General features: G+C 44.4%; 1 protein-coding gene across 1 annotated transcript in view; it reads left to right on the forward strand.

The window, feature by feature from the left end:
- The window catches only part of CCDC175 (coiled-coil domain containing 175), a 50,274-nt gene that overhangs the window by 26,983 nt on the left and 9,821 nt on the right, over positions 1 to 13,470 (forward strand). The window contains exons 12-18 of the mRNA XM_012724402.1: positions 665 to 800; positions 1,651 to 1,782; positions 2,311 to 2,317; positions 5,220 to 5,351; positions 6,800 to 6,879; positions 7,970 to 8,122; positions 9,865 to 9,967. Of these exons, the coding sequence (XP_012579856.1) occupies positions 665 to 800; positions 1,651 to 1,782; positions 2,311 to 2,317; positions 5,220 to 5,351; positions 6,800 to 6,879; positions 7,970 to 8,122; positions 9,865 to 9,967 (743 nt within the window). The remainder of the gene's footprint in view (positions 1 to 664; positions 801 to 1,650; positions 1,783 to 2,310; positions 2,318 to 5,219; positions 5,352 to 6,799; positions 6,880 to 7,969; positions 8,123 to 9,864; positions 9,968 to 13,470) is intronic.

Raw genomic sequence — 13,470 nt, forward strand, 5'->3', positions numbered from 1 at the left:
ATGTGGGTCACCTCCCTGGCTGGAGATAACTCATATGATGCAGGGGCTGTACTGCACCACCAGGGAGGGCCGCATCCACTACTTTCAATGTGAAACAGAAATGTGAAATGTATTTAGATTAGTGCCCAGCACTTGTGGAAACAAAGTTGTATTTTATTGTTTGGGCTTTTGGCATTGTTGTTGATGTCATTTCTATCAATAGACTCCATTTGTACTATTTACCCTTTTCCAGTTATGTAGTCTTTTGAATGTTATAGTGGACAGAAAAGTTTGACAACACGGAAGCTTGCAATCTCCTATTAGCACTTTGGGTAATTTAGAGAATTCCATTACTGTTTCTGCCTGTGTCTTCTCTTTCCTGCCCCTGAGCCTTCCCCACTTCTCCCCTTAACCTGCAGGAGGCCAGCTGCAAGTGTGGCTGACCTGCTTGTCCCTGAGAGTGCAGGCATATGTCTTACTCTGAAGCCACTTGCAGACAGCATATTGAAGCAATAAATGTTTGTTTTTATTCAGGTGTTTTCTGTTAATATGCATAGTCAGCACCGCTAATAGCACAAACAGTTCTGTATAGTCATAGTGGGACACGTTTTCTTTAGAATTCTCTTATATTTCCAGTATGCTATTATGTCCATTTAATAGTAAACTTTTGATTTTTAATTGCTAGTATTTTCACTCAGTGGAAAATATCTTGTCTCCAAAAACAACATGCACGTTGGCTAATAGCCCAAAAGAATGCATTACAAGAAGTTACAGAAAAAATTCAGTTTGCAGAACAAAGAAAATTTGATTTAATAAAACAGGTAAGAGAACTCAAGGGATTTAGTATTGCTTCCTTAGATTGCAGATGAGTACTTCTGCAATAAAATAAATAAAATTAACATTTAATTAAAGCTTATTTTGTTAAATGGCATTTTTTCCCTACCTACCTCATGTTGGCAAAGGACTTAGAGTAAGCTATTTAATTTTCTTTTTTATATTTATTTATTTATGCATAAATTGCTGGGGTTTAGGCCAGAGGTGTGGGTGGATGAGATGATTCACCAGAGACAGAGTGGGGAGAACAGATGGACTGACTGAAATACACTCTGAGGAGAGAAGCAGCGAGACAGAAGAGGTCTGCTGCACCATGTGGGTCACCTCCCTGGCTGGAGATAACTCATGACAAGTGGCTGTCTATAGCATGATAGTGCTAAGACTTTAACTCCTTTGCCACCAAGGAAGCCCAATTTAATTTTCTTAAGAAACATATACATATGATGTGTATTAAAGACATTACTATGCTCATCAGAATATGCTTTTGAAGAATGTAACCAGAATCTTGCTTGAGGTCAGTTTTTAAAGAAACTACAGACTATTTCTATAACTACATGGAGAGGCCAAATATTATTTATTTGGCTTCATTATGTATCTCTGTCTGCCCTCTACCCGCCACTGTTCCCATTCTTCATGTCATTTGTAGATATTGCTAGGTGAAGAAATTAACCTCTGAAATTTGAAAAAGTCTATCTCATGGGTTATTTAGAAGTAATACAACCTGAAGTCAGAGCTAAGTTTTATGCAAATAGGAATTAATTTAGCTGGGTATTTGAAAATATATATAAGACAAACTGCTGTAAGAGAAATCACCAACCCTCATTTTTCTCTAATTAGGTCAGTTTCAGAGAAAGACATATCAATGAATTTTTGTCAGAGATTGAAGGCCTTACTGTAAAGTTAAAACAAGAGGAGGAGCTATCTGTTATCAAAGAAAAAAAGTTAATGCATAAGTTGAGCAAGTATCAGGTAACATCTATTTTACATCTAAGAATAACTTTCAGGTGGCTGTAGATGGGAGGGGACATAGTTCATGCTGTTCTAATCAATTGAATGCAAGATAACAAGGCCAGAATTTAATTATGAATTTTTTTCTCTTCTGAAAAACATAGAACGATAAGATTTTTTTTTCAGTTAAAAAAAAAAAGTCACACAGTCCAAGTTACGTGTAAATGCTTATGAAATACCATGGAGATGGGTGAGTGGGTGTGGGAAGCTGTCAAAGTTATTACGGGAGTAGAGAGGGTAACCCAGGGCTGAGAACCAGTGAGACCAGCCCCAGAACCCCCTTAAGAGGAGAGCATTACTGACTTGAAACAGCCTGCCAGAAATCCTCTGCAGATAACTTGCTATCTGTGGCTATAATATCAAGTCAAAAGATGAACAAGTACCTCTCTCAATTGTCTCTACATGTTTCTCCATGGTCACATGGCTGCTCCTTCTGCTTCATTCCATTTCCATTTACACATTCACTCACTCCTTCCTACTGCCACTCAGGAAATCTGTCTCATAATCTGCTGGGTGTAAGTGGGGTCAGAAAAATCACACCTGTTCAAGGTGAGAAAATAATGATAATGACGAACAGCTATATACCAGAGACATTTTGCTGGGGTGGAATGGGGAATGGGATCAAAAATAGTCGGGGGAGGGAAATGCACTGGACTATGGTGATGGCACATGGGTGATTTGGTGATGGGAAACCCAATGGGATTGCAACTGAGATGGAAAAGTGTACAAAAATATGTAAAAATAAACTAGTATATTATTTAAAAAAAAAAAAAAACATAGCACCTGTTCGGTGTTCCTCCCCCTTTCCAGAAATGCAGCCACGACAGGAGCAGTGGCTGGGGCAGACATGGGGGAGAGGTCGGGGGATGCTTGGGTTTCATCTTTCAGAAATAGGTGCTGAGCTGGAATTTGGTGTGCAGAGATTTCTGAGGAAGGGTTTCCTGTGGAAGGAGGCCAGAGGAAGCCCCAGACCATTATATAACCTGAAACATTCTCTGGAACTTGGAGTAAGAATTGTCCATTAGAAGAGTCACACTTTGGGCAGAAATGGCAGTGCACTTGCATGACCTCTTTGTGCATCTGTGGGCAGAGGGCGGCCCCTTGAAGAACCCAACACAGTGAGAGGCCTCTGAGGGAGCCGACACTGGAGGCTGGCCCCTAGCTGCAACCCTTCCCCCAGGTAGCACATGCTTCCTGGAGGGGACCCCACGGGCATCCCTAGGTCTGCCACACTTGTGGGCCACCGTGAGTGCTTTTCCTCTGCTCTCCCTTGGCTGGGATGCCTTCCCAGAGCCTAAGCAGAGGGCTGAAATAACTTGAGTTTCATTTCAATAAGATCTGTCAAGCTGCTTTAAGTAGCATTTAGGGAATTAGCAGTGGACACAAGACCAGTTATAGCAAATGAGTCAAGCAAAAGCCATGTATCAAATAATTTGAGTAGTTTGAGCCAAAACGGTAACTGAGGAGGTGGCAAGAAGTGATCCCACTGCAGATATGTTTTGAGGTAGAGCTATCAGAGTTCACCCTCAGACCCAGTGATAAAACAACAAGGGCAGTTTGCTTAGAGGCAAGAAGAAGATAAGGGTGCTACTTAACATAGTCTTCAAGATTAGACAGTGCAGTTAGCTGAGATAATTAGAGGCACAAGATGGCAGATGAGAGATTATTGTGGACACCCTGCCAGGCGGCATGCCCCGCAGGGTACCTGTGTGGCCCTGTGTCTTATTTGCAGAAAGACATGGCCGAGGGCAGCCTGTGGCCCGTTGTTACTAAGCAACAATGCCATTCCTATAAGCACCGCAGTACTCTCGCCCTGCCTGTCATCCCCCCGGCATATTGAATTCTATTTCTGCTTTGGTCAGTGACATGAGGAATCCCAAATGAAGAGGACACAGGTGCAGATTTTGGTCCATGGGATCATTCATTGCTGCATCCTTGATGGACACCTTCTTGCAGTCAGTAGTAGGATCTCCAGACCAACAGAGCCCAACATCACAGGGGAGGAAAGCAAAACCATTATGTTTAACAGGCAGCTCACTGCCACTGGGTACCTGATTCATCTGTTCCCTCCATGGAAAACAGCCCTGTGTCCCCAGTTTAAGAGGCGTTATCTTTAATCAGCTTTGTGCTGTTGACCTGGCTCAGACAGGCTTCCACAGCATTCCACCTAGCTCCGGCACAGAGCTCTGCACGGCTGCTGTCCACAGCCCTGTTGCAGGCAGACTGCCAAGCAGTGCCTCCAGGAAGCAGGGTGGGCAGAGGCTGGAACCTTCTCTTGTGGGAACTGGTTATGCAGCCTTGTGGGGCTCTCAACTTTGCATCTGGATCTGGGCCCAGAGGCAGCAGGAAAAGGTTGGAGAGAAAAGATGAATGGAAGTGAAGGAAAGCACAGGCAACTGGAACTTGCAGAATGAGCTGGAATTCATGGGCCTGGGTCTCTTCTGTCCAAGATCCCACCTCCCGGGAGTTGCAGCAGAAGCCAGAGGCTTTGTCACTGTGCTCGGTGTGCACAGGGCTGGGGAGTGAGACACTGAGGGGGGAGTTGATGGAGCTGGAGAAGCTGACCCTGCCCCTGCCTGGCTGCCCCACGGCCACAAGCTGAGCGCAGAGCCCAGATTCTAGCTGGCCTGAGCTGCAGCAGCACCTGGTGCCTAGCCCTCTCCAAAGCATAAACTAATTGTGGTTTCTTGTCAGGGGATGAGTGGATGCCTCATGTGTCTCCTTGTACCCTCTGGTCCTCTTTTAGAGAACTTAGTGTGGATAACGCACAGTCGAGTTTCTTAACACTTCAGTCTGGAGAAATTACTACTGATTCTGCACTCTGATACTCTGAAGTTACGATGTTCTTGTGTATTTCATTTTCTACATTTATCCATAAGGATTCTAATGGCAATTTGGTGCCTCTTGTGGGGACCAAAAGATGTGCCCCACAGGTGTTGGCTTCTATTTAAACATGAGGCTGCTTGGCCAGAGGGCTGTTTCGCTCCCCTGTGCGAGTCTCGTTCTCTTGCTTCTGAGTTATGACCTTGGTGGGGCTGAGGACACTCAGTCCTGGGCAGCTGCGCTCAGAGGGTTCCTCTGCAGGGAAGCAAGCCCGGCATTGCCTTGCTGGTGTGTGGAGTTTCTCTCAACTTATGTGTGTAGACAACTTGGCTAACATAACTGAAAATAAACGTTTTAAAGAGGAAATGGGCAGCACTCTGAAGAGTGTGAGTTCTAACCGAGAAACCTTCTGATTGCTCTCGACAGCAGGAGAGACACCTATTTCTCTCTCCCTTGTACAGGCCAAAGACAGAACTCACTGTAGATTTGTACAAATTCTCGAAAACTGTATCTCACCATGCTTTCATTTTCTAATCATTTTTTAAAAATGCTTTCATTCTCTCTAAAGCAAAGAGTTGAGAAGGAACAGCAAAGTACAAAAGTAAAAGAAGAAGAACTTGGCGAGTGTCTTCCACATCTTCAGGTGGCAGAAGAAAATTTTACAAGTAGAAACAGAGAACTGGAAGAGCTCCATGCTGTTCTCCCAGGTCTGTATGAAACATTTAGTAAGTGACCTGAATTACCTGAAGCCCAGGGGAAAATCCCGTGGTTGTCTTCTAACCCCAGGCAAGGCATCAGTCACCAGCCTGTGGTGAAAATCCCCCAATTTTCTCTGCTACCTTTAACTGTTATCTTGCGTTTGCCCTGTCTAGTACTTTCTCTCAGCCACACCAGGGTCTCACTGTTGCTGTTATCAAATGCTTCCTTTACTCTTTTTTATTTTTTAAAGATTTATTTATTTATTCATATAGAACTGGGGTATAGGCCAGAGATACGGAGGGTGAGAGGATTCACCAAAGACAGAGTGGGGAGCAGAACAGGCAGATCGATGAAGCACACTGCTGAGGGGAGCAGCGGGCAGGTCAGGAGAGGTCTGCCACGCCATGTGGACTCCTCCGGGGCAGGCGGGAATCGAACTCATGAGGAAGTGGCTTAAGCTTCGTAGTACAGTGCTTTAACCAGCTGCGCCACCAGGGAGGGCCCATCTTCCTTTACTCTCTTAAAGCCTGTTTAAAATAAGAATTAGTAGCAGCTATTCTAGGCAATTTCTCTATCAGTAAACTATAAATATAGAATAGAGGCATTTTTAGATACATACAACATCAAAATACCTTATTTACTCTCACTTAGGAAGCGCATACAGAAGTCACTAGCTTCACAAAATTCATTAGTAGAGGGGATAAGTCAAGGACAATATGAGGGTCAGGAAACCAGAGGCCCAACAGCAAAGACATGCCAAGTCCTGGCCAGCGGCAGGCACAGGCAGGAGGCCTGGAGGGGGGAGCGGAGCCCCAGGACTCTGAGTGTCTGACCCGGGGCTAAATAACACCCAGAGGTTGCTATAGCTCTGCTAGGGAATTTTATATGAATTAATGATATATAGGTGGCATTTTTAATGCTGGGAAAAACAGAATATATATATAAAAGGAAACATACTACACCACCTGTCTCACACGGGACTAATAGTCATGTTGTTACCATAGCCTAAGTAGTGGACCTTTACTTCAGCAAAAACCATAACTTTGGGGGGAGGTTAGCAGGAGGAAATGTGGAGGTTGTAGGTATGAGGGGTTGAGAGTAAACTTACTATTAATATATCCTCTTCTATAATATTAGGAAGTAGAAAATGCCTTAAAATGACAAAATAAAAAATAGCCACATAAGCATTTTCTAAGAAAATAAAGAAGAAAAGTCATTTTAAAATTATTAAAATGACTGATTCTGAGGAGTGAAACACTGGGCTGTAAGGGGGGGTATGGGGCGAGGGCGGGTCGAGGGGAAGGACCCCTGACTTGTTGTGAACTTTATTATTGTTATAAACTTTATTATTTTAAAAATACCCTGGCATGTGTCTTATTTTGACTAATGTTTTTAAACTGGAGAACTTTGCAGGTACTTATTTTTCTCTCTCTTTTGTTCTTTCTCTTTTTTATAGTACTCAAGCAGGAGCATGATTTACTGGACACGTCCATTTTTCAATACTCAAGGGACTTCTCAGGATACTGGATCACTATGGTAAAGAGTCAGTATATTCATTCTTCTTTCTCTTACTAGAACATTGGTATACACAGGCAGTAACACTTAACTGGCATCGTTGGAGTTTTCAGGAAATCCACATTTATTAAACTGACCCTTTGAGTACTAGTGTTTTGAAACTAGAGTTAGAGAGAAAATGAAGGAAAGGGAGTGGGGGGTGCAGAGAGGGGGAAAGGAGAGAGAAACTCGAAAGATCACTCACATGTAGTTGGGAAAATCATGGAGCGTTCTTATTTGTGAGAGAAAATCTGGATTATGCTCCCTGACTTTCTCTCAGCTGTTATCCTGAGAACTTCCCATGAAGACAAAGGTAGGTGGGGAGAAGATGGGGTTGGATGTGGGGGACAGATGAAAGGGGAGCAGGTAAAGAGATTATTGATTCACTTTAACAATTAATTGATAAATGTGTGGATTTGGTTAATTAAAAATGGAAACATTCTTTTAGTTGAGATGTACTCATATCCAAAGGACTTTCAAATATTAAGGATATAGAGAGATGTAAAGGGGAAACTGACATGGAAGTTTATTATATATCTATCTATCTATATATAGATAGATAGATAGATATACACAATTCTATTTTTTCTATTTTCTTAAGCTCCTGCTAGTGATGATATATAGTGAATGACGATTATGTGTTTTATAACAATATAATAACTGAAACCTGAACAGAGAATTCAGTTAAGAACATAGCAGAGAATTCTGAAAACTCTATAAAGTAGTAGTATTCTTTTTCTAAGAGGCACTAAATCCTCCTTGAAAAATCCCACACTTTCCCACTTTTGCCAGACCATTCATATATCACAGTATACATATCACAGTATACGGTATTTTGCAAAGATACATCAACTATTTCACTTGGGGTTCCTGGGCCTTCCCAGAGTCCATGAATAAGTTTATATGAATCAGCTTTGGATGTCAGTATAAAGTTTTCTAAGGGAAGGTATCTATTACTCTGCTGACAGCCCAGGAATTAGAACCTCTCTCTGAATGTGATCTAAGACATTTAATTCACAGGTTCCATGCTTGTTGAACTATGAGATAATTGTGGGTTTTTATGTTTGTGAAGGATAAATTGAAGGAAGAACTGAAACATTTACGGGAGCAAGAAAGCCGTAAAATCAAAAATCATTTTGAAATTCTAAAGGAATTAGAAAATGAAATCTATGTATATGACCTAAAAACAGATGCTCTGCTCCTGGAAAACAGAAGATTAAAACAAGTAAGTTCATGAGCATGTCATTTTGCACAGTTGTTTTGGTAGATTGCCTGGACCTGTAAAAGTTAAAAGTAAAAAAGGAAAGTTTTCCTTAACACTTGTTCAATGAGCTTAGAGTAGATGCATTCTAGCAAATCACAAGAGCATGGTGTAATGAATACACCTAGGTCATCCGAACCCGGATCAGGAAACAAAGCCACCCAGATAAAGAAAACATAATCGCCTACGTCCCTTTTTGTCTCTACCTCCCTACAAATGTGCCACCACCCTGCCTTCTAACAAACTTGTAAGGAATTTCATCCCTCCAAAAATATCTCACCAGACTGTCTTCATATCAAGATGTAGATTATTTATTAAAAGAGTTGGCACTTCCATTGAGATTTTGGCAATGGGTGAGCAAATTGAATGACCATGGAAAAGACTGATTCCAAAAGTTGTGATTTCAAAGTCAGTACCCATCTGTCAGCCTCTAGGTGACTCCATGCTATTATTGTGTTCACTCACCACCCTCTCTTTTGCTGATTGCATTCCTTTACTCCCCAAACATTTTAAGTACCTCTGAGTTCCAAGCCTCGGGGAGGTACAGTGAATGTAGAGATGAATCACACACTGCCCCATGCCTTGAGGAAGCCAACTGCCTCTGAGACGAGCACAGAAACAAATACTTGTGAGTCAGTGTGTTGAGTGCAACGATCTGCCCAAGGGCACAGAGGCTAAACCTTGCAAGAGCTGCCCACCCACCAGGTCAGGAGCTCAGGGAGAAGTCTGGTTACGAGTCTTAGCATCAAGGTAGCAGATGGGTAGGATTCCTCAGGGTCAATGAGAAGAGTGAGCTGTGAGCAGAGCTCTGGAGAAAGACAACTTTGAAAGTATAAACTGTAGAAGAGACCAGAAGGGAAACCAGTGGAGGGTAGTCAGAGAATTACGAGGACAGCTGGGTCAGGCAAGTCCGCAGTGACATGGGCTTTGCTTCAGGCAGCTTTCGCATTGCTTAACTACAGAAGCTGCCAACATCGATGCAGCCCATGTAGGACTGTAGGCGCCATGTGTGCTGCTAAGCAGTCCGACGTGACTCTTCTGCGTCTACCCCTCCTACAGCTCTGGATGGAATTTTTAAGACTTCTATCAGGAGTTCACAGTATTTGGCTATTTCTCTTCAGAAACTCGGCCAGTGCCATGCTTATATCCCAGAGCCCATCCTCTCTGAGTTCCCAGAAGCATTAGTGTTTGGAGTTGAGAGTTCCTGGGCTTTGGGTGATGACCACAGAAGGCACAACTTTAAATACTCACCCTACATCGTCATTCTGAGAAAACAGCTGAACTGAGGAAGCAGTCCTGGAAGTCTCCTCACCTGACAAACCTCCTTCACAGTGTTATCCTGAACCATCTAATCAAGCCCCATTGCTGACTTGTAACACTCACTGCACACTCGTTTCGTCTAAGGACCACTTTGTGTGAGTGCAAACACAATGCCTTTAGGCAGATTACCTTTTATTTTCTTTTGTGGCAAATTATACTCAGATTCCATGTTGATTTAGGTACTGAAATGCTTACTAGGAGGCAGAAAACTTCATGTCCCTCACCAGAATGTAAGCTTGGCAAAGTCTCTGTTTACCATGGTTACCTTTGCTCCCAGAACAGGTAGGCAGCACAGAGGAGAAACTAGTGTTTGTTGAATGATGCCACAGATAAATGATCTAAAGTAATTAAATGGCTTAAAGCAATCACATGCCTTTACTTTCCAGTATATAGCATACATGAAGAAGATTACACAGCAATACAAAGAAGGAAAAGAAGATCTCCTCCACAACTCAAGTGACCTGTCTTGGCAACTGATATCTCATCACAGTAAGTAATGGGTTGTGGGTGATCTTACTATGAGAATTAAAGTTTTAGTTTTGTTTAAACCAACTTTACTGATTTGCATACATTAAAGTGCACACATTTCAAGATCAACGTGTTTTGATAAATGCACATACCACCTTAACCACTACCACCAGAAACACGATAAAGAATATTTTTATGACTGACAAATTTCCCCCAGTGTCCCTATGTAGTTGACTTCACACCCTCCAATTCCTGGAAACCACTGATCTGTTCTGTAACTGAAGATTAGATAGCTAGAATGTATTCACATCCACTTCAGAGTATATTTAAAATTAGAATGATCACGTATGCACTGTATAGCCACTGGCTTCTTTCACTCAGCAAGCCGGTTTCTAGGATCCATCTGTGTTGTTCATGTCTCACTGGCTTGCTCCCTTTTATAGCTGTCTAGTATTCCAGCCTGAGGATGTACCATGTTTTGCTTATCCATTCACCATCTGATTATCTCCAAGTTACTATGTGTTTACAAGCATTTACATGAATATTTGTTTTCATTTCTCTAGGGTAAATACTTAGAAATGGAATTACAGGGTTATAGGGTTAGTGTATGATTAACTTTATAAGAAGCAGTCAATTTGTCCATTATTGTGCACATTTATCAACCCACTATGGGATACTCCACATCCTCACCAACACTTAAAATTGTTAACATTTTAATTGGTATGTGATGGCATGTCACTGTAGTTCCCTAATGACAAAAGTCGCTGAGTTGCGTTCATGTGTCTTTTGACCACTTGTAAATCATTTGTGAATGTTGATACTCAACCGATATCTATGGAGGCAAAACAAATATACATCATTCACTTTGCCTACAAACTGGCAGTGTGGTCAGAGCATGGTAAAAACAGCAGATGTCTGCTCCACAATCACCTGGGAGCGAGGGGTGGGCGTAGTTCAGAATTTGCAGAATCATCTGCAGATCCTCTCCTTCCCGTGTCTGGTACCAACGCTGACTGCCATCTGTCTTCCCGGGAGGCCACCACCCAGGACAGCGCCCGTGCTCCTCAAATGCCCAGCAATGACATCAAACAACACATGTGAAGTGTTCCCCGGCTAGGGGTTTCACTTGGGCCTGGGTGTCCTGAGCCCGTGGTATCTGTGTGGCTGACCTCTGCTGACCTCTGCTGACCTCCGCTATTTAAGCAGCTTGTGAGCAGCTCAGGTGTTTCTCCTGTACACAGAGCCCATGGTGTCTGTGTGGCTGACCTCTGCTGACCTCCACTAACTAAGCAGCTTGTGAGCAGCTCAGGTGTTTCTCCTGTACACAGTCTGTATGGTACATTGCACTGATTGCTCTTTGAATATTAAACCAGTCTCCCGTTCCTGGGATAAAACCCACTTGCGAGGGGCCTTGACCAGCAAGGCGAGGGGGTAGAGCCCCAGGGACAGCACAAGGAAGAAGGCCAAGACGGAGACACGTGCGAGCGTTTTTCCTTACAACAGTCATATATATATATATATACTTGAGGGCGGCACAGAAGGTACGGGCGGGGGGTGGTCTGATGGTCTTAAAGGCCGATGGGTTTGAGGGGAGGGATCCATCATCATCTCTTTGGCGCCAAAACTTGCTGAGCGGGAAGGGAAGGAGAGTGGGGAAGGGATTCAACCGGGATGTTTACCCTAAGTTCCGATCAGGCGTTGTTTTGTGCATAGGAGGCAAGGTCCTGGTCTCGGTCCCGACACCCACTGGTTCAAAAGTTACTATTGTTCCAATACATTACTGAATTCATTTTGCTAAGACTTGCATAAATTTTTGTGCCAAGTTGCCTTGCCCTACTTGCACTGCCTTTCTGCTGTAAAGTGCTTCCGGCAGAAGCTAATTGCAAGGCACACCTCATTTGTCTCCTTTTGTCAGGTATTGTATTCCTGTCCTGTGCATTCCGCATTATCTGAAAACAACTAATATATCTACTTGATATATTTTATCCCACTTATTGCTTGTTTACAATGGGAGGACACATCTGATCCAATTTTTCTGCCACCTTGAAAGTAAAAAATTGTAGATCAAAATATTTTTTGGTTCAGAGACAAAGTAGAATGGTGATTGCCAGGAGCTGGAAGGGGCAGGGAGTGAGGCGTTTCTGTGCCGTGTAGGGTAAGTGAGTTAACCAGGCTTTTTATGCCATTAGCCTGTGTAGCAGTCACCTGCGGCCCTGCTCGAGCTTCCCAGCCCCAGCCACCTCCTAGCCAGCCTGCAGGCTTCCTACCATGCTGGGTGTTAGTGGGCAGGGCTGGGTGCCAGCAGCTCTGCAGAGGGAGTCACGGGCTTGGTGGAGGCGCCCTGGCAGCAAAGTCCAGGAGCTGTTGAAGAGCCAAAGATGCTGCCAGAATGCAGGAGGCGGCCAAGGTCCAGGAGCTGCGTTACAAGGCTCGTGAGGACATGGCCCACGAGGAACAGCCCACTGCCCCTCAGGCAGCAGTCCCAGGGGAAGGGAGGGGGCCACAGTTCATCACTTGGAGCTTGTCCAGCGGTGACACAAGGATAAGACAGATGGACACACAATTCCACCAGAAGGCGGGAGAACTCTGGGAGTTGGCTGTTATGGCGATGGTATCTGGGGTAAATGAGAGATGAAAATCAAGGGTTGGCCTATTGGCCTCGGTGGTCTAAAGCAGCCTGTGCACTGACCAGCTTTCCCAGGGCCACAGAGGGTGGCTGTGCTTGCCTAGCAGGGAGCCACCGAGGGCACAGCTGAGTGGCACCAGCCCCTGCAGACAGACAGCTCAGAGAAGACGCAGGGGCAGGTGTGGGAGCCCGTGGCTGGCTGAGGGGGGAAGGCTCACCAGCTACTCTGCAGGCACGCAGAAGTCTCTACGCAGACGACTTACTCAAAAAGCTAGTGCCGTGGTCAGTATGTCCTAAGCGGTTTTTAAGCAACTGAAAGATGCTAAAAAGCACCAAGCCTCTTAAAGTCCCCAGTGGGTGACACCCTGTCCACTTTTTAGTAGGGGTGAGGTGCTAAGGAGCCCGTCCATGGAGGCTGGCTGGGGAGCATGGTTTGTGGTGGAGACCACAGCCGGAGCAGGGAGCAGAGAGGTGGAGCTTGCTACTTACCCACGGATCCCCAAGCCAAGTGCATGTGCAAAGGGTTGGCGGTATCCAGGGGTCTGCTTGTTACACTGGTGGCTATGAAGGCCAGGTGTTGGCGTGACAGCAGTGAGGGTACCTCTGGGGATTGTTTACCCCCAGCGACTATACAGTGTATTTGTCTCCGATCTCAGAGTACATCGTGGGGGTGGATGTAGTATATGGCTTTTGGCTGAGACTGTAACCAGGGCCTGAAGTCAAAGACTGTTACAGGTGGTGCCCCCTGGAGGGGGGGTTGCTGGTGAGGATGAATAGGCCCAGGTGAAATACAAAATACAGGTGGGAGTGGAGACTCTTAAAAGAAGTATTAAGGGGGCCCTCTCTGGTGGTGCAATGGGTTAGGGCGCAGAGCACTGCAAGCTGACCACAGCCACCT

Source organism: Condylura cristata, unplaced genomic scaffold, assembly GCF_000260355.1.
Source record: "Condylura cristata isolate star-nosed mole 26May11 unplaced genomic scaffold, ConCri1.0 scaffold00013, whole genome shotgun sequence".
In the NCBI taxonomy this organism is placed as follows: domain Eukaryota; kingdom Metazoa; phylum Chordata; class Mammalia; order Eulipotyphla; family Talpidae; genus Condylura; species Condylura cristata.